The 25,761-nt window shown below is 50.4% G+C and overlaps 4 protein-coding genes across 8 annotated transcripts; all 4 read left to right on the top strand.

The window, feature by feature from the left end:
• Positions 1-35: 35 nt before the first annotated feature.
• On the top strand, positions 36-7,482 carry LOC124479988 (coiled-coil domain-containing protein 134-like). 5 transcript variants are annotated; one of them, XM_047038988.1, is made up of 8 exons: positions 36-313; positions 904-1,006; positions 3,306-3,430; positions 3,630-3,751; positions 4,179-4,263; positions 5,329-5,510; positions 5,855-5,926; positions 6,282-7,482. In XM_047038988.1, exons 2-8 carry the CDS (start codon positions 951-953, stop codon positions 6,405-6,407), a joined length of 768 nt encoding a protein of 255 aa, XP_046894944.1. In that variant the 5' UTR covers positions 36-313; positions 904-950; the 3' UTR covers positions 6,408-7,482. The 5 variants fall into 5 exon arrangements, with proteins under 5 accessions (XP_046894944.1, XP_046894947.1, XP_046894946.1 ...); XM_047038989.1 differs by having other exon boundaries at positions 47-122; XM_047038991.1 differs by lacking the exon at positions 904-1,006 and having other exon boundaries at positions 36-122.
• Positions 7,483-7,598: 116 nt separating this feature from the next.
• LOC124479515 (GTPase IMAP family member 4-like) lies at positions 7,599-9,203 on the top strand (the record flags this gene model as incomplete). The annotated part of the gene is made up of 3 exons (XM_047038282.1): positions 7,599-7,719; positions 8,123-8,146; positions 8,317-9,203. Coding segments are annotated over exons 1-3 (933 nt in total), but the record flags the coding sequence as incomplete, so codon positions are not given.
• A 38-nt stretch (positions 9,204-9,241) lies between these two features.
• On the top strand, positions 9,242-10,871 carry LOC124479552 (spidroin-1-like). Its single transcript, XM_047038330.1, has 2 exons — positions 9,242-9,769; positions 9,833-10,871. Exons 1-2 carry the CDS (start codon positions 9,465-9,467, stop codon positions 10,257-10,259), a joined length of 732 nt encoding a protein of 243 aa, XP_046894286.1. The 5' UTR covers positions 9,242-9,464; the 3' UTR covers positions 10,260-10,871.
• Positions 10,872-11,514: 643 nt separating this feature from the next.
• srebf2 (sterol regulatory element binding transcription factor 2) lies at positions 11,515-25,407 on the top strand. The gene is made up of 19 exons (XM_047038274.1): positions 11,515-11,860; positions 15,215-15,757; positions 15,951-16,102; positions 16,281-16,427; positions 16,580-16,852; positions 17,935-18,040; positions 18,344-18,501; positions 18,695-18,899; positions 19,100-19,275; positions 19,486-19,735; positions 19,921-20,090; positions 20,374-20,545; positions 20,747-20,861; positions 20,966-21,075; positions 21,279-21,411; positions 21,566-21,731; positions 22,295-22,471; positions 22,597-22,711; positions 22,875-25,407. The coding sequence occupies exons 1-19, from the start codon at positions 11,770-11,772 to the stop codon at positions 23,093-23,095; spliced, it is 3,480 nt and encodes a 1,159-aa protein (XP_046894230.1). The 5' UTR covers positions 11,515-11,769; the 3' UTR covers positions 23,096-25,407.
• Positions 25,408-25,761: the final 354 nt, after the last annotated feature.

The following is a 25,761-nucleotide window of genomic DNA, read 5'->3' as shown; positions in this document are numbered from 1 at the left end:
GTCTCTCTAAATATTCCGTGCGGAAATCACGTCATCCTTCCTCCCATATCGCTTGCTGTCATTTGGCCAAGTCAGTAGCCGGTATGACCCGTGGCGCACAAGGACTGGAGCAAACGAGTAGTGTACGTAAATTAACGATTCAAATGCTACATCGTCACTTGAGGATTGTAACAAGCAATCAAATGTTCGGCTACGTAAATTTTTTATCTCAATGAGAAAAGTAAAAGCGCGACAAATCGCTTATCGTATTGAGGAAGTGATCGTTAACGTTCCGTGGGTTGATTTATTTTTATTAGATTTTTTTTACTTAACGGTGAGTGATGAGTTTTTGTCAAATGCCTCGCCACAAGCTGACCCTATCCATCGCATGTCTGGCCATCACCGATGCTAAATAGAAGCGTTGATATTGCAAATCAATTTAAGATGAGTAACTTTAAAATCAATCGAATTCAAATCTCAAAGTAGTAATCAATTCCCTAACTAGTTGGTGCAATGTTTCGTGATCGACGAACAGATCTGTTGAATCTTTAGGTATAGCCTACATAACGTCTTTGTAAACAGTTCTGTCGTGTGAATTTCCTCTTTAGTATCAAAAGTAGCCTGTGTTTTGTAGATGTGAGGGTAAGCAGTGTGGATGCCCCTAACCTCATCCACTAGGCAAACACTAAAGCATGCAGCAGGGCTGTGGAGAGGGGTCAGAGTTGGGCATGGTCAATCATTCACATTGGTTGGATATGGAATGTATCAAATTGCGGGTGCCCAGTACCATAAGATGAGGAGGTCGACTCCACCGCTGGAGACCGATGATGTGTCAAACCTGACAGCCTGATTCCCACACCAGGCTAGGGGGAGGATATAGGATCACGTAGTTTATTGTTGCTCTGTGTGATGTTCTTCCATTAGGTTCGCGTTTACCTGGGCTGTAACTGCAGGAGAAGGGGTCTAATGCAATGAAGCTAGAGGTCGTTTCATTTTGGAGTCGGCGTTGGAGATGCAGTTGTTACAGGCAGGTTTGTGCTAATAGCCTTGACACACTACAGTTCCTATATTTGTGTCTCAAGGCCAGTGTGGTTATGGCTGAACGGATCTTCAGTGTGATCAGTGCTCTACCGTGGATTACTCCAATCCGTAACGGTTTCATTCGTCTGTTTTACACCGCCCGCTGATGGGATTCGGAGGCCGTAACAAAGTCATTTACTCCGTAATATTTGAAATAATAACTTCATGGATTGTGATGCTAATTGATGACTGTAAACGGTCGAGTTTAGGGTCTTATTCCACGTTATTGATTTTCCTTCTGGCTGCCCCTCACACACACACACACAACCCTCTTAAACCTGACTTCCAGGGGTGGACAATCTGTGCTGTCGGCCTGTTGCTTGGGTTCAACAGTAAGTTGATGACCTTGCTTCTCGCAACCGGCTCCAACCAAATGTGCTGTAGGCCTATTACACACCGACTGAATTAGCATATGAATGAAATGATGTTCTCTGCCGGTGTTTTTCCCTATAGTTGGAGGTTACTGGGAGCTTTCACATCATTTACTTGATCGTTTTTAAGTAGAGATACTTGTCTGAGGAAAAAGCAGCTTCAGATGTGTTGTCGGTAGGCCTACTACTCTGATACAGCCAGCTCTCTTCATGGCTTCTTGTTTTTGCAGACGAATATCCTTGGAAAACTTCTCCAGTGCCGGTGATGAAAGGTTGGAGCGGGTTACACTCACAGTTTATACATATAGCGGACGCTTTTATCCCAAGCGACGTACAAATAATGCATGTTACAAGGGGAGCGGGGGCCGTTTTAAACCTGTGGAGTGTGCGGTGGAGATGAGTGGCATATTATCCTCGAGACTTCGGCGGGAGTGTCTGGGGATTGGAAGAATGGTGATCTGATCCCAGATTTAATTTCCTTCAAGCCTTCTAACTGAATCAATACAAAACATGTAGCTCCTTTCGCCCACCTGGACCACCAGGACCTTTACCAGGTCTGTACTTCTGCTCAAATACAAAAGGAGTCTTCTTCTAGAGAAACAAACACCAGGGCCTGCTCCCAGATCAGTACTTTTACTCAGAGATGCAGCCGTCCTTTAGACCAGGTAGGTTACGTTATTATGCAGCAAAGCCTAACCTGCCAGTCTATGACTTGAGACAAGGTGTTCCTGTGGTGGTGAGGCTAGCCTGCTGGTCTATACTTCAGTATGACTTCAGACAGTGCTAGACTGCTGGTCTATACATCAGTATGACTTCAGACAGTGCTAGCCTGCTTGTCTATACATCAGTATGTATGACTTCAGACAGTGCTAGCCTGCTGGTCTATACATCAGTATGTATGACTTCAGACAGTGTTGCTGTGGTGCTGAAGCTCAGATATCGCTGCCCTGTCAGCAGGATAGTGAGAGGAATCTTAACAGTGGACATCAAGCATCACTGGTGATCATTCAGTTTCTGATTCGTTTTTTCAGACTATTCTGTCTCTTCCCAGCTGTTGCCCGTGTCTTTCATTCACCCTTGGCTTGTCCTTGGCCAATCCAAGTGACGTTCACCAGGAACCCTGCTAGCGCCTTCGGGGCCTGGCCAGACTCCCTCTTCCTCCATCCTCTCATTCTTTCTCTCGTTCGTCCATCTCTCTGCTCCCCCTCTTTCCTCACTCACTTTCATTATTCTGTCTCCCCCTCTCATTCGCCCTCTCCTCGTGTCTCTCATTCTCTCTCATTGTTCCTTGGGTTGGCCAGTACCATTGATGGAGGCCTAGCTGAATTATGCATATCTTGTATGTTTTATCGACATGGTTTTCTCCTCTCCACACATCGCTTTTTGACTAACGTTTTCTTTGAAACCGCCTCTCATCCAATATTCATCTGGCGGGGGGGGGGGGGGCTATTTTTAGGGCTTTTATTTATCTTCTCCCCTTCCATCTGGTTCAAATGTATTAACAAGCTCGGGGAGTAAGGGGGGGGGGGGGGTAGGAGAGAGGAACTTGGAGAATGCCGAGGCGTCCCAGTCCCAAAGCTGGGAGAGGATGGAGTGAGTGTGTGAGAGACCGGAGGGAGGGAGGGAGGGAGGGAGAGGGCACGTGGAGGGAGGGAGGGAGGGAGAGGGCACGTGGAAGTACAAGATCGAGAAAAGCGATGGTGACAGAGTTGAAAAGGTTATCTGGGGGTGTTTCGATGCATCAGGGTTTTGAAGGAGAGAGAGAGATTGGTCACTGTCAGGTCTACAGTGTGCGGTGCAGCGGCTCAAAGACACATTGTACCTGAAACTGAAATTGACAGTTAACCTTGCCCTCTCTACCATGTGTGTTAGCAGAGTGCCTCTCTGTCGCCCCCTGCTGGCCATGCTGAGTGTATGCTCTGTGTTCCTGCTGGTGGCGGCCACAGCCTCAGCCTCTGCAGATCCAGACACACACAGACATGACTCCAACCTGGAGATCTGTATCCTCTTACACACTGTGTGTGTGTGTGTGTGTGTGTGTGTGTGTGTGTGTGTGTCGCCAATCTACAACTACTAGCTGTGGTTCCTTGTGTATGTGTTGGGCTGTGTGTGTGTTACCCTGTGTATGAGTGTGTGTGTGAGTGTGTGTGTGTGCACAGTCCTGTGTGTGTTACTGTCATCCTTACCGCCTCCTCCCAGACAAGCGCCTGTTTGAGACAAAGAGGAAGGATCAGCTGAACGCCCTGAAGAACTTGGTGGAGCTGAATGACATCAACCAGCAGTACAAGATCATAGACATCATGCTCAAAGGCTTGTTCAAGGTACTGGCTGGGCTGGGCCCTGCCTCAGGCCTGGACACACACACACAGGGCTGTGGACCAGGGTTGTCACTGGCAGGCCTTCCTCAGTGTAGATTGTAACAATGGGGCTGATTAGGGAAAACGGTACCATCATTTACACTAGAAACCTATAACGTCTGAACGTTCATTGGAAGTTTGTCTTTTGTGATTGCATGAGTAGAATCCCATTGTTAGGTACAGAACATCCTTCTGATTGAGGCTGTGGTTGATGAGCTCTGACGGTTATTGACATGATGATTATATTGTTGTGTGTTGATGCTGGAGTAGCACTGCTGGAGACTGCTGTCCTCCAGGTCTGTTCAGCCCTCATGGACGACCTGCAGTACACCCAGTATCAAGCCACCCTCAGCGGCAGCATGTGTGTGTGTGTGTGTGTGTGTGTGTGTAGGTGCTGGAGGATTCCAGAGCGATCCTAATTGCAGCCAACATGCAGCCTGATGACCCATTCCCCATGGACGACAAGATCAAAGAAGGTCAGGATGCTTCCTCTCCTATCCTCTCCTCACTTTCCTCACCTCCTCCTTCCTTTCCTCTCCACGCCTGTCCTCTCCTTTCCTCCCCTCCTTCTCTCACTCGATACTAATGCAGTTTGTCTTCTGCCTGTTCCTGCGCCTGGCTCACATCCCCATCTCCCTCCGTCCCCTTGATCATTGTCTCTCTCTCTCTCTATTAAGTCCTTTCCTCCAGTGTGTCGTCTCTGACACAGCCCCCCCATCCTCTCTGTTGTGTCAAAGTGTCCGAGCCTGCTCCCATATGATTTCAACCTTATTCCATCCATCCACCCCGCCTTCCCTCCCTTCCCCCTCACCACTCTCTCTCTCTCTCTCTGTGTCTCTCTCTCTCTGTCTCTCTCTCTCTCATCTCCCTCCATCTCTAGTTCTCATTTTAGCCTGGCAGCTTCTAAGGTTCAGGATTGTGTCTATTCATGTGTATAACATGTTTTGCAGATTCCTTCTCACTGCTGCAAATCATTAATCCCCTTCTCTTTCTCTCCCTTCCCCACCTCTCTCTTTCTCTCCCTTCCCCACCTCTCTCTTTCTCTCCCTTCCCCACCTCTCTCTTTCTCTCCCTTCCCCACCTCTCTCTTTCTCTTCCTTCCCCACCTCTCTCTTTCTCTCCCTTCCCCACCTCTCTCTTTCTCTCCCTTCCCCACCTCTCTCTTTCTCTCCCTTCCCCACCTCTCTCTTTCTCTCCCTTCCCCACCTCTCTCTTTCTCTCCCTTCCCCACCTCTCTCTTTCTCTCCCTTCCCCACCTCTCTCTTTCTCTCCCTTCCCCACCTCTCTCTTTCTCTCCCTTCCCCACCTCTCTCTTTCTCTCCCTTCCCCACCTCTCTCTTTCTCTCCCTTCCCCACCTCTCTCTTTCTCTCCCTTCCCCACCTCTCTCTTTCTCTCCCTTCCCCACCTCTCTCTTTCTCTCCCTTCCCCACCTCTCTCTTTCTCTCCCTTCCCCACCTCTCTCCCTCTCTATCTCCCATGGCCACCTATCTTTATCTCCCCCCCCCCCCGTGTCTCCCCCCCCTCCTCCGGCCCTCTCTAGCCTACTCCCATGTGGTGGAGAACACGGCGTTCTTCGGAGATGTTGCGTTGCGGTTCCCCCGCATCGTCCACCATTACTACGACCGCAACTCTGAGTGGGGGGGGCTGCTGCGTTGGGGGCTGCGCTTCTGTAACCTCACGGGGGTATTCACTGGGGGGGCACACCAGCACGTGCTCACACTGGTGAGAAGGGGAGGGGGGGGGGGTTGCACATGGGGGGGGGGGGGGGGGGGGGGGGGGGGGCGTTGCACAGGAATACAGTCTATTCAGTGGACCCAAAACTTTGTTGCATACTACTAACCTTAATATGTGAGCGTAACACAGGACATGGGGTACCTCCTTCTACTCCTGCTTATGTATATCTTCTACCCCTCTCTTTCCTCCCTTCCTCCCCCTTCCTCTCTCTCTCTTTCCTCCCTCTTCTACCCCTCTCTTTCCTCCCTTCCTCCCCCTTCCTCTCTTTCCTCCCTCTTCTACCCCTCTCTTTCCTCCCTTCCTCCCTCTCTTTCCTCCCTCATCTGTGTCAGATGTCGCAGGAGCTGGGAATAGCAGAGAAATCACCTGACTTCACCAACCCCTACCGCACGGAGAGAGACGATGTGAGTCCTGCTCTGAGTAGCTCTCAGCTTCACCGAGCTCCTCTCTGGCTGTTCCAGATCCTGCCCCTGACGGCACACACACACACATTTAGTCATTTAGCAGACGCTCTTATCCAGAGCGACTTACAGTAAGTACAGGGACATTCCCCCCGAGGCAAGTAGGTTGAAGTGCCTTGCCCAAGGACACAACATCATTTTGCGCAGCCGGGAATCGAACAGGCGACCTTCAGATTGCTAGCCCAATTCCCTAACCGCTAAGCCACCTGATTCACTACGCTCAGGCGCATGTACCTACACGGAAACACTATCTCTAACTCTCACACACACTCCAACTTCCTCCGTCTCCCTGTTCTAGGTGCTTCACACTGCGGAGGCCTTTCAGAAGATCCTGAGAGAGGAGGAAAAGAGGAGGAGGAAGGAGGAGAAGAGGAAAGAGATCAGAAAAGGCCCACGCATCTCTCGCTCCCGCACTGAGCTATGAGACTGTACCTCAGCATCTTGGGAGCATGGGAGGAGGAGAGGAGAGGAAGGGGGAAGGAGAGGAGGAGGAGGAGCAGAGGAGTGGAGAGGAAGGGGGGAGGAGAAAACGTTTGAAGGAATAGCCTTGAGAGGCAGAGGGGGGAGAGTTAACTAATGAGCTCTGTCCGGGTATAAAATAGCAGGACACAGGAATGAATATAGTCTAGGAGCCTTCTGTAGAAGTCATGAAAAGGGAAAAACATTTTGATAACTTGATTACAAATAAATGTACTTTGTAATATAATTCATTTGAATATGATGAATTTACAAGAACAACTTCAAATACAGATTGCTATGTGTTATGATGTTTAAACTTTACAATACACTGTATTATCATACACTACAAACAAGCACTGACTTAATTCAATATAGCCTCAATTTGTACAGAAGAATGTATTTGGTTTACCCATACAGCCAAGCTTAAAATACAATGCTTGGAAATAGGTATTTTTGCTGAATTCATTCATATTTTTGTCCCCTTTCTGTCAGTTGTTAGTTGTAATTATGATATTTTGCTGTGATCGATGGTCCGGTGTGCGATCTGTGCCTGACAGTGTGCGCAAGGTCCCGTCCTTCTCTGAGGTAGACTTCAAAACACCTTGTTGTGTGTCTGAAAAGGTGGTTTATCTGGCAGCTGGGTGTGGATGACAGTGTGTGTGTGTTCGTTCTTTAAGTCTGTATTAAAGAATTAAACATGTTTTACCAAAGCTGAGAAGGGAGAGCGTGACTGTATCACGAGCTACTGTAAGTCTAACTGCCTGTCAACATCTATCTTCATTAGAACATTTAAGTGTTGTCGAATTATCCTGTCTTAATTCAGGCATCAAATAAGCCTAATGTAGATGATCCCCTCATGTTAATGAATTGGTTTTAAGATGTCCTTGTCATTCATGGTGCAGCAAATCCGTATTTCAAAGGTAACGATATATTGCATTTAAAGAAATGGTGGCGATATTTGAGACAGTTTTGTAAATGCGACTGTTATTTGTATATTTAAAGAAATTATAATTGCTGAGATGTTATCACATGATAATAAACACGCCTATTGTCGTTTTATTACATTTGATTAAATATTATGTAATTATCCTAAGAAAATGTGTTAACTGCACTTCACAGAGAAACCCAAGGGGGGCGCCTTGTTAACGTCCTCTTTATTCGAATCTAATTTACTTTTGACTTGAACTACTGTAGTTGCCGAACAGACTAAAGAAAGACTGAATGTAGCTGGCTTAAAAGCTTTTAGAAGACAAGGATGTCTCTTTCCAAAGAATCAGGTATGCAAATCGTCATGAACAAACTAATAACAGGTGTTTCAGACTTCAAAAAGCAGACTGGAAATTAATCTGAACAACAAACTATCTAGTCAGCTAACAATAGTAGCTAGCTGTTTAGCTGTCAACAGCAAATACGCTAAGCTACTGTCCACGACTACTGCTATCCTAACAACCATTAAACTTGCCAACAATCTAAGTTATACCCTTAAATCCCCGTGTGATCATTGATCTCTTGATAATTTTCTAATGTTTGATCTTTGATGTTACGAGATAGATTGGAACAAGCTAATCGAAGCTAACGATAGTGCTACCTGACTAATAAAAAATTACGAACAAAAGTGTTGTGCGCAGCAAATTGCGGGGAACGTTCTATGGCTTTCATAACAATGATTGTGTTACTCAGCCGTGGGATTTCAAAAGCAGAAAGGTGAGTAGGACTGACTGCTAACTTTAGCAACCCAAAACTACTGTTACCGTAATTTTGTATGTGTTGAGTTAAGAGTAAGATACGCCACACTAGCCGTATAAAGGGGCTTTGTTAGTTCGGCTCAATGTTGTCATCTGTCAACCCAACACACATTGTTGTCTTTCCCCCAGGAGGGAGAGGAGGAGGGGGGAGGGGCCCAGACCGGGATGTCCAGGCCGAGGAAGAGGATGACACAACAACCAGAGGGACAGAAGAACTCAGGCTCGTTCTGATCGGTAAAACCGGGTCAGGGAAAAGTGCCTCAGGTAACACCATCCTGGGCCACAAGCACTTCCTGTCTGAGCTGAGCGCCCGGTCCGTCACACAGGTGTGTGAGCAGGGCAGTGCCGATCTGGAGGAGGAAGGGGGGGGAGCGGGGAGGAAGAGAAGGGTGGTGGTGGTAGACATGCCTGGGTTCGGAGACACGCATCTGCAGGAGGAGGAGACCCACGCTGAGATAGCCAAATGTGTGACCCTCTCTGCCCCTGGCCCCCACGCCTTCCTCCTGGTCATCCCGCTGGGCCGCTACACCCAGGACGAGGCGCGGGCCGTCCGCGAGATGTCGCAGATATTCGGGGAGGGTGCGGTGCGTGACCACACCCTGGTCCTGTTCACCCATGGCGATGACCTGGAGGGGAGGGGGATGGAGGGGTACCTGAGGAAGGCGCCCCAGGAGGAGCTGAGGGGTCTGGTAGACAGGTGTGGGGGGAGGTACCACGTCCTGAACAACAGAGACCCTGGAGATGTCCAGCAGGTCAGAGAGCTGCTGAGGAAGGTGGAGAGCATGGTGGAGGGGAACGAAGGAGGCTTCTACACCAACGCTATGTTCCTGGAGGCAGAGGCTGCCATTAGAGAAGAGCAGGTGAGGATGGTGTTGGCGATGGAGAGCGGCCAGGGGGAGGGAGAGGAGGAGGCCAAAGTTTCTAAAAGAAGGAAGTGTGATCTCGATTGGGAGGGGCTGAGAGGAGGGGGAGGGGAGGGCGGCTCAGGAGGAGGGGTGAGGATGAGAGGCCTGGAGAGGGGAGGGTCTAGGGGAGAAGGGAGGGAGGAGCGGAGGCTGGAGAGGTGGACGGAGGAGAGGGGAGGGAGTGACCTCAGCCTCCTGAGTGACAGGGCAGAGAGGGGGTGGAGCCAGTTTGAAGGCAGGCGTGGCGGGGTGGTGAGTCACAGCAGGATCCCGTCTTTCCGCTCAGCTCTGTCTCGCTTCCGGAGGGAGGCGGCCCTCTCCGGGAAGGTTCTGGAAAGGGTGAAGATCCTGGTGGCGGCCGGGGCCACGGGCATGGCTGTGGGGGCGGTGTTCGGGGCAGCAGCCCCGCTAGCAGCGGCGGCAGGGGCAGCGGCTCTGGGGAACACGGTAGGCTTAGCAGCAGGACAGCTGGCCGGTATGTCAGTGGCAGGGGGTGCCGGGATGGGGAAGGCTGTGGGGGCCATAGTGGCAGCAGCGGCCGGGAAGACAGCTGTGGCGCTGGGGGCGGCAACTGGGGGGCTGCTGGGGGGGTCCGTGGGCGCCCTGGCCGGGGCGGAGGCTGCCGGGCCAGGGGAGGCGGCCCTGGATGCCCTGGGGCAGGTGAGCCTGATGGGGGTGGCGGCAGTGGGGGTGGCAGCCGGGGTGGGGGGCGCTGTGGGGGCGGGGGCAGCCCTGGGGGCGGCCCTAGAGGGGGCCACTGTCGGCGTCACTGCCCTGAACGGGGCTGGAACAGCTGCTGTGGGGGCGGTCGGTGTAGCTAACTCTACTGTAGCACAGGGGGCGGGACAGGTAGCTGCCCTAGCGGGGCAGCATGCTGTCACCACCGGGGGCAGTGTTGCTGCTGGAGCCGTCCAGTGTGCAGGGGCTGGGTCGGCTGGGGCCACTGTGGGGGAGGCGGTGGTGGCCGGGGGGGTCATGTCGGACGCCGTGGGCACCATGGGGGCCACGGCACGCATCCTGACGGCGGTGGCAGAGATCGGGAAGGCTGCGGCGGGCATGGCTCTGACGGGAGGCCTGGTGGTCAAGGTGGTGAGGGAGAAGGTCAGGTCCACCATGGACAACAACCACTCTGAGAGGAGGTCCTACGAGATCTACTGGAACAAATGAGGGACAATCAGAACGGCAAGAGCTGGAAGAAGAGCTGGAAGATCCTTCACAGGACGGCTCCATCTCTACACAACTTTCAAAGTTTGGATTCTGGTTGAAACTGGTTTATGTCTTAGCACCTTATCCCAATCAGACTTTATTATAGCGCTTGGCTATCTACTTCTTACACTCCTGCACACATAACTGACAGTGTTAAGTATATCTGTTTTGGGGTTATTAATGATCCATAGACAAGGATTTACCTAGAAAGTGAAGTATTTATGCAGTAAAAGCACAATTCACAGTTTTGGAAATGAAGTTAAATAATGTGCACTTACAATATTTGTATTTTTTGGTGTTCACGAACAGTATTTATAGAATGGATTTTCAGAGCTATTTTAATATTGATGCATTTTTTATTATATTAACAAAAATGTATGATAGCAACTTAGGAAACTTATTTAGCAGGAATTGCAGTTATTTATAAACTGAGACTGAATTGTAATGGTTGTCATGACTTTTGTTGTTATGACATCCCTAGCTGTCAGACAGTTGTGACAGTTGCCTTTTTTGCTTTTTTGGATGGAATCAAAAGATAAACAAGTTTCGCAGGAATCTCAAATGGTTTGTTGTTTTTTATTATGTAAAATTGCATGAACTCGTCCAGTCACAGGTGCAAGTAATTGTTCTGATTGATTTACATATTACCACTATTGCGTAATGTATAGTTCAAGTTCAAGTCTTTTATTTGTCAGGTACACAGAACAACACAAGGTTAGACTGGGCACTGAAATTCTTAAGACAAGACAACGCAAGCACCTGGCATAACATATAAGTACACGGAACATAATTTACATCTATGCTGAGCTTAAATAAGTGAAACTTCCTAAATATACAGATAGCAATAAATAATCGACTATACTAACCCTAATGCTAAAACTTCCTAAATTACAGATAACAATAAATAGTACACTATACTAACCCTAAATGCACATAAAACCTGTTTCAACCCTATAACCTATTTTAACCTAAGTGGAGTACAGTACAATAGTGCAAATTATTATAATGGGATAATAATACATTTATTGTATGTATTATAGCCTACACACTACATGCCCCGAAGTGGCGGATATACACAGGTACTGTGTTGAAACGTCGACTGTAATGGGCGGAGTCTAGCCAGCCGGCCCTATAGGCGCTGTGGTACTATCAGGCCACGGCGAATGTGGCTATTTGATTGGTTAGTGGTGCCTGGTCTCATGCTTATACAGGCTGTGTTTGTGAATGACGTAAAGGAGGGGAAAACAAGAAGATGGCGTCTTCAATATTGAAAATGTATTCATTTGTACAGAAGTCCGCCTCTCCGAGGCGCTCGTGAATTGTATCATTTTATCAGATAATAAATTTATATTCTAACAGATAAGATAAAGCCTCGGTTGACGTTAGTGACGCCCAAACAGCTCTCCCTTCATTGGTTCTCTTCGACAACCCGGCTCCGGTAAAGACCGGGGAGGCGAGCCTCAGTTACAGGATGGACAGCGGGCAGCACATCCCGTCTCTGGAAAACATGGACCCTACGCTGTCAGAACTGGGCAATGAATTTACTCTGGGGGATATCGATGGTAAGAAAGTCGTTTGGGTTATTGTTGTGTTTCTGCAGTTACAACTCTTGTTTCCGCTCAGTCCCGAGCGCTACCTTGTTATTGCGGACCTCACAAGTCATATAGATGAGCATCATGTGTCAAATCCAGGGTTTAACCTAGATGCGCAGTAGTCCAATTATAATGTGATACTTGGGTATATAAAATTGTTGAAAAACTGTTGTTTGTGGAACGAAAAATACGGAAATACAAATGCTATTCAGATTAACGTGCTTGTGGTGCCGTGATACCTGTCATCAGTTTAGAAAATTCCAAAATATTCTGCGTTAAACAGGTGAAATCAAAAGTTTGGGAAAGTTTCTCGTAAATTATGCATATTTTCCGTCTAGCCTTCCAGAAGGGTTCATTGCATAGCTGAATAGCTATGTTTTCGCGTGGGTGGTTGTCAAACTTTCCAGAAGAGCGTGACTTAACAGAATAGAATACAAGAATAGAACGGAATGACAAAACAAGGCATGGTTGTGGAATCTAAGAGTGAGAATTCATTTACAACTAATCTTAAAATAATGAAAAAAACTAGATCTGCAGACTCTCATTCCTGCACTCATCAAATGAAAAATACAATTATAAACAGTACCTGGAAATCTATTATTCATCAACCAGCCCAAATATATATATATATATATATATTATATAATAGATGCACTTTTTCAGACATGAAAAACAGTCTTTATAATGGAGCACTGTCAAAACAACCGTGACTGTCAACCGTGATTGGTGACAAAGACCCCATGGCCCCCCTCTCGCACCAGCGTCCAGGCCCCCCTCTCAGGCCCCCCTCTCAGGCCCCCCTCTCGCACCAGTGTCCAGGCCCCCCTCTCAGGCCCCCCTCTCAGGCCCCCCTCTCGCACCAGTGTCCAGGCCCCCTCTCAGGCCCCCCTCTCAGGCCCCCCTCTCGCACCAGCGTCCAGGCCCCCCTCTCAGGCCCCCCTCTCGCACCAGCGTCCAGGCCCCCCTCTCAGGCCCCCCTCTCGCACCAGCGTCCAGGCCCAGCTGAGTGTGCACTGTCCCCAAAGCTCAGCAGCTAGATCACATCCTGTCCAGTTCAAAACAAGGTTGATCCCTTTAGTCTCTCTGTGAAACGAGGGGACTGCAGCCTGCAGGCGTCACCGGATTTCAATTAGAGCGGAATTTCACTGAATGCCAAGTTACCAGATACAGACAGAGAGAGAGGCATGGATGGAGTGATGACAAGGAGGGAGGGAGTGTGCCTGCCTGCCTGTCTGTCTGCCTGTCTGCCTTACTGCCTGTCTGCCTGTCTGTCTGGTCCCGTAGCGCCGGCAGTCTAGAAGGTTCTCCTTCATGTTCTCCTGCCACTGCTCTCATTACAGAACATGTCTCTCTGCTGAGAAACCAAGGAGAGCCTCTCCCTCTGACGGCTTTATTTCTTTGTATCTCTCTTGTCCTCGGGTCAGGGGGGGCAGGGGAGGAGGGGGGCAGGGGGGGCAGTGGAGGAGGGGGGCGGGGGGCAGGGTTTTGTTCTGTCCTTCTGCTGAAAGCTAACTCCCTGTGGAGAGTGTGTGTGTGTGTGTGCATGCATTTCTGTCTCTGTGTGTCCACATTTTTGAGAGCGAGTGAAAGAGAGAGAGTGCAGTGTGGGGGGTGAGTGTTGGGACAGGCTCAGGTGATTCTGTATGGACCAACCATGCAGTCCCTTCAATACCTCACCTGTGTGTCTGAAGGCCAAGAAGGGCTTGCCTTGACTACCATAGTCTCTCCAATCATAGTCTCTCCAATCATAGTCTCTCCAATCTGTGACTACAGTATAGTGAGGTCAAGGCCACTTAGAGCTCAGTGGTGGTCTAATCCCGATTGCCTGCTGCTTGCTGAAAGTCCATCCACTTCACAGTCAAGTCACTCCAAAGTCCACAGAGATGTTTCTCTTGATGTGGACTCTTCAGGGACACGTTTAGCAGACGCTCTTATCCAGAGCGACTTACAGTAAGTACAGGGACATTCCCCCCGGGACAAGTAGGGTGAAGTGCCTTGCCCAAGGACACAACGTAATTTTGCACAGCCGGGAATCGAACCGGCAACTTTCTGATTAATAACCTGATTCCCTAACCGCTCAGCCATCTGACCGTCCGGCCATCTGACCCCTCCCATGATAATATCATGTCCAGTGTTGTGTAACTTTACATGATAATATCATGTCTGGTGTTGTGTAACCATTGAAACAAAACAATGCCCGTTTGTTACTCTAGGAATGCAGTGGCTTAACTAGGTACAATACAAGGAAGAACAGTTAGGAAACCATCATGGCAAAACGTCACGGACATGTTCCAAACAAAGTGTCCTGATGGGTTGTGAATCTCTCCAGTGGTCTGAGCCAGACTGGCTTCACATCTGCTGCCAGCTGCCGTTGTAGAGAAGTGATCATGTGTACATTACTAGAGCCAGGACTTTATCTGACTTCCTCTTTCACCTACTTTCTATTGTCACCCAGGTTATCTGTGTTAGATTATCTTAGTCTTTCTGCATTCATCAGCTGCTAGGTAACCTTGGCCTTTCTCAAGGCTAGCTATACAACATCTCCACCATACACAGTAATGGCTTATTTCCCTATCTCTCCCCCCTGACTCTGGGTCAGAACAGTAGCCGTATTGCAAGTCAAGGCCTGGGCCAGGAACCTTGAGTTAGTCACCATTAGCTTGTCCTTGGCAACAATCTGGCTCAGTCTGAGATCTCGTCAGTCAAGGACATGTTGGTGTGACCAGATCATGTTGGTGTGACCAGATCATGTTGGTGTGACCAGATCATGTTGGTGTGACCAGATCATGCTTCTAGTCATTAGAGTTAACAGTGACTTAGTCATGAACAAGTAGTAAGTAGCGGATCATTCCTGAGTCAGTAGGCAGCGAGTGGGTGTAAGGTGGACTAACCTGCAGTACCTGAGCCTCAGGTGTCTCAGGGGTCTGGGGAGGGGATCCAGTATCCTAGTGATCGATCTGTCATGTTCAGTGTGTGAGGAAGCATTAAGCATTAACCACGCTCCTCAGGGATGCTCACCCGTGCAGTGACACAGTGACAGCTTAAGGAACTAGGACACGTTTATGTCTTTATTGGACTTCATGAAGCACTGGGGTTTTTCCTCTGATAAGAAACATCAAACAAACTCAGGGAAACATAGTAGAATTATGTCGTTTTATGCTTCTCTTTTTTTTTCTCACTTTGCTTTCCATATTTATAACTTTATTCATTTATTATTTTTATAATAATTAAACGTCAATTAATATGTGTGAAAAGCTTCTTTAGACTCAACACCATCCCTCTTTGGTCCTCCCTCCCTCTCCCTCCCTCTCTCTCTTCCTACAGAGATGGTCCAGTTCATCAGTAACCAGGTGGGGGATTTTCCGGACCTCTTTGATGACCAGATGCCCTCCGCGGGCTCCCTCCAGTCTGGGCCAGCGTCCTCCAACCCAGCCCCCCCCCAGACCCCCAGCACCCCCACTACCTCCCCCGTCTACCAGCCCAGCAAGGGCACCCTCGTGCCCTCAGGGATGCTGACCCCCCAGTCCATGCCCCTCACCCCGCCCCAGACCCCCATCCAGACCATCTCGGCTGGGCAGCACCATGTGACCCGTACCCCTCCTCTGCTCCAGCCCCGGCCCCAGCCTCAGCCCCAACACATCCAGCCCCATCCCCAGCCCCAAGCCCAGCCCACTATCCAGGTCCACACCCAGGGCCTCCCCCTGCAGACCCAGACATTCCCAGTCCACACCCTGGTCCAGACACACAACCAGACCATGCCCATCCAGACCCAGGCCCAGACGGTCATGATCACCTCCAACGGGGGCCAGTCCCGCTTCATCCAGAACCCGGTCATCTGCCACCAGAGCCCCACCACGGGCTTCCAAGGTCAGGGGGGAGGGAGGGGGGGAGGGGGAAGGGGGCGGAGGGAGGGGGAGGGAGGGAGGGGGGGAGAGGGGCGGAGGGACCACGCTTTTGTTCTAGGAAGGGGTGTCTCATTAAAACACTTAATATAATCATTTAGAATAGGTTAGATGATGTTACTGAGTTATTCTCTTTTTTTTTTTTCATCTGCCCGCAGTCCTCCAACCACAGATGCAGAGCATTATGACATCACAGCAGGTCCAGCCAATGACCATCCAGCACCAGCGTGTCCTGACACAGAATGGCCAGACCATTCAGACCATCCAGACGCCCACTACAGTTCACACCATGCAGCCGCAGATGCAGCAGGTGAGGGATCTGGACACTTCAAGGCTTCACTTATTTAGGAAATGGCTCTCAATAAAAACACTGACAACACACAAGGATCTTTAGCCTTTTCTACTTTCCTGACAACAAATATTATTTTGAGGGGAGGAATAACTTGAAATGATTTAAATTAACTCAACCATTGTGCTCCCTCCCTCAGCTCCTGGTTCACCAGCCTCAGATTCTGAAGACAGACTCTCTGGTTCTGACCACTCTGAAGCCAGATGGGACCCAGGTTCTGTCCACCATGCAGAACCCAATCACCACCCTGACCACGCCCATCCAGACCACCGCTCTGCAGGTTCCTGTGAGTCTTCCCCTCTGATCAGACGGTGTCTTCAGGAGGCAGATCCTGACCTCACTTCCTGTCCTCCTCCTCTATTAACTTCCTGTCATCATGCCTCCCTCTTCACTAACTTTACCTTCCTGTCTTCCACTCTCCTCCTCCCTCTCACTCAGACTCTGATGAGCAGCAACATCCTGACCACCGTGCCCGTCATGATGGGCGGTGACAAACTACCAATCAAACAGCTGCAGTCGGGTAACGCCCAGTGTGGAGGCGGGATCAGACAAATAATGGACCAGAGCCAGATGATGGGGGTGGGGCCAGGGGGCGTGGTGAAGGAGGGGGAGAAGAGGACCACTCACAACATCATTGAGAAACGGTACAGGTCGTCCATCAACGACAAGATCCTGGAGCTCAGAGACCTGGTGATGGGCAACGACGCCAAGGTTAGTATGACCAGGGCCCAGGCTAACATGCTAACATTATGACTTCATGGTTAGTCTGACCAGGGCACAGGCTAACATGCTAACATTATGACTTCATGGTTAGTCTGACCAGGGCACAGGCTAACATGCTAACATTATGACTTCATGGTTAGTCTGACCAGGGCACAGGCTAACATGCTAACATTATGACTTCATGGTTAGTCTGACCAGGGCACAGGCTAACATGCTAACATTATGACTTCATGGTTAGTCTGACCAGGGCCCAGGCTAACATGCTAACATTATGACTTCATGGTTAGTCTGACCAGGGCACAGGCTAACATGCTAACATTATGACTTCATGGTTAGTCTGACCAGGGCCCAGGCTAACATGCTAACATTATGACTTCATGGTTAGTCTGACCAGGGCCCAGGCTAACATGCTAACATTATGACTTCATGGTTAGTCTGACCAGGGCACAGGCTAACATGCTAACATTATGACTTCATGGTTAGTCTGACCAGGGCCAAGTCTAACATGCTAACATTATGACTTCATGGTTAGTCTGACCAGGGCCCAAGCTAACATGCTAACATTATGACTTAATGGTTAGTCTGACCAGGGCACAGGCTAACATGCTAACATTATGACTTCATGGTTAGTCTGACCAGGGCCCAGGCTAACATGCTAACATTATGACTTCATGGTTAGTCTGACCAGGGCCCAGGCTAACATGCTAACATTATGACTTCATGGTTAGTCTGACCAGGGCCCAAGCTAACATGCTAACATTATGACTTCATGGTTAGTCTGACCAGGGCCCAGGCTAACATGCTAACATTATGACTTCATGGTTAGTCTGACCAGGGCCCAGGCTAACATGCTAACATTATGACTTCATGGTTAGTCTGACCAGGGCCCAGGCTAACATGCTAACATTATGACTTCATGGTTAGTCTGACCAGGGCCCAGGCTAACATGCTAACAGTATGACTTCATGGTTAGTCTGACCAGGGCCCAAGCTAACATGCTAACATTATGACTTCATGGTTAGTCTGACCAGGGCCCAGGCTAACATGATGACTCTAAATCCTGTTTGCAGATGCACAAGTCAGGCGTGCTGAAGAAAGCCATCGACTACATCAAGTACCTACAGCAGGTCAACCGCAAGCTGAGGCAGGAAAACCTGACCCTGAAGATGAAGAACAGTATGTGTGTGTGTGTGTGTGTGTGTGTGTGTGTGTGTGTGTGTGTGTGTGTGTGGGGTCTGAGGGTAGACGTTATGGATTCAGGGGTGGGGGGATGGGACTATAGGGAGAGAGTACAAATCTCAAGTCTCCAAACACAATGTTGACCTGTCTTGCTCTTTCTTTCTTCCCCTCCATCCGTACCTTCATCTATTCCTCTCTCAATCCTCTGCTTTCTTTACCCCCTCCACCCCTCCCCCCCTCTCCACCCCTCCCTCCCTCTCCACCCCTCCCTCCCTCTCCACCCCTCCCTCCCTCTCCCAGAGTCCGTGGTATGTCTGTCGGAGGACGTGGAGATGAAGGCGGAGGTAGTGATGCTGTCTCCTCCTGCCTCAGAGTCAGAGTCGGGCTCCAGCTCTCCTCAGTTCTCTCCCTACTGCATCGACTCAGAACCTGCCAGCCCTCTGCTGGACCACGAGCTGGTGAGCTTCACACTGCATGTGACACTGCATGTGACACTGCATGTGAACACACACACCAACATTCTGCAACCCGCCTCCCCCATTTACATAATGTCTCTCTCTTTCTCTCTCTCTCTTTCTTTCTCTCTCTCTCTCTCTCTCTCTCTCTCTCTCTCTCTCTCTCTCTCTCTCTCTCTCTCTCTCTCTCTCTCAGGTTAAGTGTGAGCCTGACTCGCCCCCCTCAGTGGGAGTGATGGATCGGTCTCGTCTGCTGCTGTGTGCCCTGACCTTCCTCTGCCTGTCCCTGAACCCCCTGCCCTCCCTCCTGGGGCCTGAGCCCCCGGGCAGCCCCGGCCTGGCCCCAGGACACGGGCCCTCCAGGACCCTGGTCTGGTTCCCCAGCCAGACGCAGAACTTTGGTGAGAACATCTCCTTTAGGTGGAGGACTAGTGTTCTAACATCCAGGACTAGTGTTCTAACATCCAGGACTAGTGTTCTAACATTCAGGACTAGTGTTCTGATCCAGGAGTAGTGTGAATGGACGATTTGGTGATGTCATTGAAATGTGTAACTCATTTGCATACTGACCCCTCCCCCCCGGCCTGGCTCCTCCCCCCAGCGTCGTGGCTGTGGTGTCTGTTGCCGTGGGTGAGTGTGTGGGTGCTGAGTGGCGTGGGCGCGGTGTGGGGGTGTGTGAGGGTGCTGCGTCTCTGGGAACCAGTCACCCTCCTCCACTCCCCCAAGTCAGTGTCCTTCTGGAGGCATCGCAAGCAGGCCGACCTCCACCTCAGCAGGGTGAGATCCCTGCACATTGTCCTTGTCTGAGGATTTTATCATATTTATCTTTTTAGTTGTTGACTAGTTTCTGAATGTTGTATTTGCGTTGTGTGTCAAGTATTTTTCTTAGCAAACTATTTTAGAGATACTATCAGTGGTGACTCCCTCCCTCCCCTTCTCCCTCCCTCCCTCCCTCCCTCTCTCCCTCCCCCCCTCCCCCGTCTCCAGGGTGACTATGCGGCAGCAGTGACCAGTCTGGAGACCTGCCTGTCAGTCCTGAGAAGAGCTCTGCCCTCCACCAATCTGGACCTGCTCTTCTCTCTCTCCTGGAACCTGATTCGCTACTGCCTGCATCGTCCCACCCCGCTGGGCTGGCTGGTGCATCAGGTTGGAGGAAAGCATGAGGGGGAGGAGTCAAAGACCAGCTCACGGGACGCAGCGCTGGTGTACCATAAGCTGAGCCAGCTGCAGCTCACAGGTGATTGGACAGCCAGCCTTGGTCAAGATGAGTTGTGTTACTGAAGTCATGTCGGTCATGACTGTAGCCTCTGTGTTGAAACCTGACCTGAAGGTTAAGCTCTGTTGTCTAACTCCCTCTCTCTCTCTCCCTCTCTCTCTCTCTGTCTCCCTCCCCCCCTCCCTCCCTCCCCCTGTCCCCTGTAGGGAAGCTCCCCCAGCGCGGGGCTCTGTGGTCTCTCTCTCTGTCTCTCAGCGCTCTCACCCTCAGCGAGAGCGCCCAGGGAAAGATGGCAGCCGCTCACCTCGCCCAGATCTACGTCACCGCGGCAACCGCCCTTCGCACCGTGCTGGGCCACCACCTCTCCTTCCTGCCCGTGAGTGTCTGCTCCGTCACCTGTCCTCCACCCTCCCTCTACCCTCCTCCACCACCCTTCCTCCACCACCCTCCACCTCTCCTCCACCACCCTCCCTCCTCCCTCCACCTCTCCTCCACCACCCTCCCTCCATCTCTCCTCCTCCCTCTTCCTCCGTCCTCCTCCTCCCTCCTCCACCTCTCCTCCCTCCACCTCCCTCCTCCTCTCTACTCTTACTGTTTAGAGCTTCTTCATCCTCACTGTCCTCCTCTTCCTCCTCGTGCTTCCTGTTTCCGTCTCCCAGGGTTACCTGCTGAGCGGTGCCGAGAGCGTGGCCAGCCAGTCAGAGTCCAAGCCCGTTCCTGACTGCTTGCGCTGGCTCTTCACCCCATTGGGTAGGCAGTTCTTCCTGAGCTGTGATTGGTCGGTGAGGTCAGACATTGGAGAGGGGGTGTACACCTCCCAGAGAGACCCAGGTAAGGACCCCAAAATCCCTGAAGGAGCAACAACAAAAAAAACATTATTTGAAACAATAACCACATGTTTTTTTGGGGGGTTATCATTCTTGTAATTTTGATTGTTTTGATCTCTGTCTCCCTTGCTCGCTCGCTCTCTCTCTCTCTATTTCTGTCTCTGTCTCTCTCTCTCTGTCTCTCTCTCTGTCTCTCTCTCTCCAGCTGACCCTATTGCCCAGCTGCACCGTTGTTTCTGTGAGAAGCTTCTGGAGAGAGCAGTGCACTCCCTGCTGCAGCCCCAGGCAGAGAGCGAGGCAGGGAGACACAAGGACTCAGGGTACAGGACTCACTGCCAGCTCCCTGCCTCGCTAGCACCGTGTCGACACATGCTTCACTTACATTCTGTCTCCCTCCCTCCCTCTCTCTGTCTCTCATCCTCAGGGAGTTCTCCAGTGCTCTGGACTTCCTGCACCTGTTGAACAGCAGCACTGAGGAGTCTCTGTCTCCCTCCCCTCCCTTCCCTGCCCAGCCCTGTCACACCACCATGCCAGGTATGACACACTCACCACACCCTCCACAGCCCTGTGTTTGTGTGTGTGTGTGTGTCTGAGAGAGTGACACACACCACGCCCTCCACAGCCCTGTGTGTGTGTGTGTCTGAGAGAGTGACGCACACACCACGCCCTCCACTCCCGTGTGTCTGACACACACACACACAGTATTCTCAGAATCTTCTTTTCCCTCTTCCTCACAGTTGCAGACCCAGTGAGTCGCTGGTGGGCGCTGGTCCTGAAAGCGGCGGTTCATTGGCTGCAGGGTGATGATGTCACTGTGAAGTCACTGCTGGCTGAAACTGAGCGCATGCCTAGGGCTCTGCACACACTGAAGTAAGGAGAGAGAGAGAGAGACAGAGAGGGGGGAGGGATCTTTACAGTGTGTGACAGTGGGGGTGTGGGGCTGTTTGTGCTTCAGTAGGCAACAAATTCCAGTTTAACGTCTGTGTGTGTGTGTCTGTGTGTGTCTTCCTCTGCTGTGTTACAGCCACCCCCTGCCCAAAGCTGTGCTGCTGCTGTGCAAGGCTGTGCAGATGAGCCTGTCCCCCCTGAAGGGGGAGGGCACTGTGGGCTGCCTGTCTCACTGTGACAGAGCCAGCAGCTTCCTGAGATCCAGCATCTCTCTGCCCCCCTCTGCCAGCTGGCTCAACCAGGTACACACACTGCCACACACACACACTGCCACACACACACACACACACACACTGCCACACACACACAGCCACACACACACAGCCACACACACACACAGCCACACACACACACACTGACACACAGCCACACACACACTGCCACACACACACTGCCACACACACACACTGACACACAGCCACACACACACTGCCACACACACAATGCCACACACACACACAGCCACACACACTGCCACACACACACAGCCACACACACACTGCCACACACACACAGCCACACACACAGGAGCACCTGACAGCAGAGAGTGTGGGGGTGGTAGCGGGTGGTAGGGGGTGGCTGAGGTGCATTGTAGTTGCATTGCATGATCCTGCTTCCCGGTGCAATGTGTCTGCAGTGCAGCTCAGAGGCCCCTTCAGTCTGCCCAGCACACACACACCACACCACCCCCTACAGGCCAATACACAGCACTGCACGTATTTTATTCATGTTCAGATATTTGTGAGTAAAAGGTATGTTATGTACATAGTGTTGTGTCTGACCAGGGTGTTCTTCCTGTACCTAGGGGGTGGAGCTTCTGGTGTGTGACCTTCTGTTGACCCTGAGAACCAGCCTATGGCAGAGAGGAGGCAGCAGCAACGGGGAGCCAGGCCCCGCCCAGGGAGCCCAGCTGGCCGGCTTCCAGAGAGACCTGAGCGCCTTGAGGAGGCTGGGCCAGAGCTACAGACAAGCACAGCACAAGGTGCAGGGCTGGGGGCCGGGGGGCTGGGGCAGGGGGCCGGGGGCTGGGCCGGGGGCTGGGCCGGGGCCGGGGGCTTTTTGGAAGTAATGTACAGTCCAGGTGTGCTAACGAGTGTTCCTGTGCAGGTGTTCCTCCATGAGACCACTGTGAGGCTGATGGCTGGAGCCAGTCCCACACGCACTCACCAGCTGCTGGAGCACAGCCTGCGGCGCCGACCCAGCAGCCCCGGAGACAGCTCAGGTGGGACACACACACACAGTACATACACACACAAAGTACATACACACACACAGTACATACACACACACAGTACATACACACACAAACCACACACAGGCCTCTAGTTTATCCCAAAACTGATCCATTTTCTCTCAACCCTTCCTCTTCCTCCTCCTCCCTGCAGCTGATGGGGACTGTGTCCTGGGTGAGAGGGAGAGGGCTCATGCCATCCTGCTGGCGTGTCGCCACCTGCCCCTCCCCCTGCTGACCCCGCCTGGGCACCGGGCCCGTCTGCTGGCGGAGGCCAAGCGCACCCTGGAGCGCGTGGGGGATCGGCGCTCTCTGCAGGACTGTCAGCACATCCTGCTGAGGCTCAGTGGAGGCACCACCATCGCTGCCTCCTGATGACACACACACACAAGCACACACACACACAAGTGCACACCAGGTACCTGTCAGACACGCATCTCAAAGAACTCGAACAGAGAAGTGGTCCGTGATGCATCATGGATCATTGACCATTCAAAATGCTTTAGGTGTACCATTAATGTTTAACATGCGCATGCACACACACACACACACACACACACACACACACAGTACATAAGAGATAACAAAAGGGACCTACACTCACTGCCAATCTCCACCCTGGTTTCTGCTACAGATGTTCTATTTGTTGATATGTACACTCTTCCGTAGACCCCAAATGCATCTCTAGAACCCATAGACTTCTCTAGACCCCAAATGCATCTCTAGAACCCATAGACTTCTCTAGAACCCAAATGCATCTCTAGAACCCATAGAGTTCTCTAGAACCCAAATGCATCTCTAGAACCCATAGACTTCTCTAGAACCCAAATGCATCTCTAGAACCCATATACTTCTCTAGAACCCATAGACTTCTCTAGAACCCATAGACTTGTCTAGAAGCCCTGCAGTAGTGTCTGTAGAGGTGCTGGAGAAGCCTGGAGCTGTGACCCCATGATGACAGGCTGGACAGCTGGTCTTCCTCCAGGACTACTGCTCCTGCCCCGGCTGAGAGCTAAGCTAACTGCATTAGGGCAGTAGCGAGGACCAGGCAGTGAAAGACACCCAGGAAATAAGGATCGACTCCTACATCCACAGTCCTTTTATTAACTTAATCTGGTAGCTAAAGGTTATACTGAATGGTAGTCTTTTTTCGGAGTCTGTTTTGATGAAACCATGCATGGTCAGTCTCCAGGAGGGGCCTAAAGCATGCGTGACGTATAGGAAGCTGCTCATGTTGTGGGCAGGCAGCAGTGAATCCCAACTGATACAACCAGTATACAGCTGGCTCAACATCACCAGATGGCTGGCAGGGGGACTGACTCGAGGCAGGGGGACTGTCTCGAGGCAGGGGGACTGTCTCGAGGCAGGGGGACTGACTCGAGGCAGGGGGACTGACTCAAGGCAGGGGGACTGACTTGAGGGGCTGGCAGTGTGTGACGTGGCCAGGCCTGGAGGAACACAGGTAGCTGGCTTCTCTCAGCACAGAGTATGGGAGTGTCCATATCTATCTACCTCACTGACTGTGCTTGGCCAGTGCACTGTAGTTCAGACGAATGAGATGCCGTGGAGTCGGGAGAATAGGAACGTGTACGAACCAGTAGGAGAGAGATTTTTGAGAGAGGACCCTCACTTGAATAAAAAAGATGATACAGAAAGCAGATCATTTTGTAACACAACACACATAAACAGTCATATAATTGTATATAAGTTGTATAAAGGTGTGGTCGTCAGTCTTAAGAGGAGGGCAGGAAGTCCTTGGATATGCTCGAGATAAAAAAGAAAGATGGATGGTGGAGAAGGAGGACGGGACTGATTCAAAAAGAAGCGCGGTAGCCTAACATGAAGGTGACTCATCCACGGGGCAGAGAAGGTGGACGGAGGTGTGGAGGGCTGACCGCGGTTTCTAGAAGGGACCGGTCACAGATTAAAACTAAAGATGGTTTCCCACACAAATAAAACCCGATCAAGGAGTTAGAGGGACTTTAGGTTTGGAATCACAGTTTAAAGATTCCTGAACATTTAAAATATATGATGTCCGGGAATTCTGTCTCCCTAAATGTGTAGTCTCTATCATCGATCGGAGCAGGAGGGTAATCTCAAGCATAATGGCCTTGATGAAGTTCACAGTTATTTTATTACGATGTATTTTCGATGCTTAAACAGCTGTCATGGTTGAATCTCTTAAGTCCAATTGCTTTTAAATGTTTCGTCTTTTGGCGCCTATAGCAGGCTACGTCATCCCTGTCGTTTTCACTGTGTTCTGGTTTTATAATTTTATGGATTTGATATTATACAAGCAAGCGCAGTTTTTCGGAAAGCAATTTGTCATTTTATACTGTCATCGCAACCCAGGGATGTAAACTGAGAGAACAATATTTTTTTTTATTAGAGTACAAGACAAAAGTAGCAATACGCATCGCAGCAATTTGCATAGCCCCAATTCCTGACCTGTCACAACCATAACTTTTATTTCTCCGTTCTTTCACAATGTAGAGTAGGCCTACCGCTTGTCATGGGTATGTGTGTACTCTGCTTAACCAATAATACACTGTAATGGTTGCTGAATGGAATGGTTGCTGTTAAAATGTTACAAACTGGCTTTTAGTGTTCTCTCATGTCTGTGCTGTTTCTAAATGTCACTGTTTATTTTAATTGTGTTTTTAATAAAACAGCAGATGCACAGCGAACATTTGTCTCTGTACTCTTTGCAAGTGTCAGTTGAAATAATGTAATGTGGATCCTGGTATGCAAGCAAATCAGTGATATAATGTTTTGGATTTTAAAAGGCATTGAAGAGGCCTACTTAATATGGAAATGTAAAAAACCATTGTTGGTTTTGAATTCAAGGTTCAGATCTGTTCAGGTTCAAATTCGAGGCAAGCAATACCTTGGTACCCCCTGATGTTGCAATCTGGATGTTTTCGGCTCAGATTTTTCAGAGGTGTTTAAATTTCAATATCAAGTATTCAATGCCTTTTAAAATTCAGACATTATGTCACTGATTTGCCTCCATACCCTTGACGCAGCCCAACATTCAGAGC

Source organism: Hypomesus transpacificus, chromosome 17, assembly GCF_021917145.1.
Source record: "Hypomesus transpacificus isolate Combined female chromosome 17, fHypTra1, whole genome shotgun sequence".
NCBI lineage: Eukaryota > Metazoa > Chordata > Actinopteri > Osmeriformes > Osmeridae > Hypomesus > Hypomesus transpacificus.
This window is presented reverse-complemented; position numbering and strand designations above follow the sequence as displayed.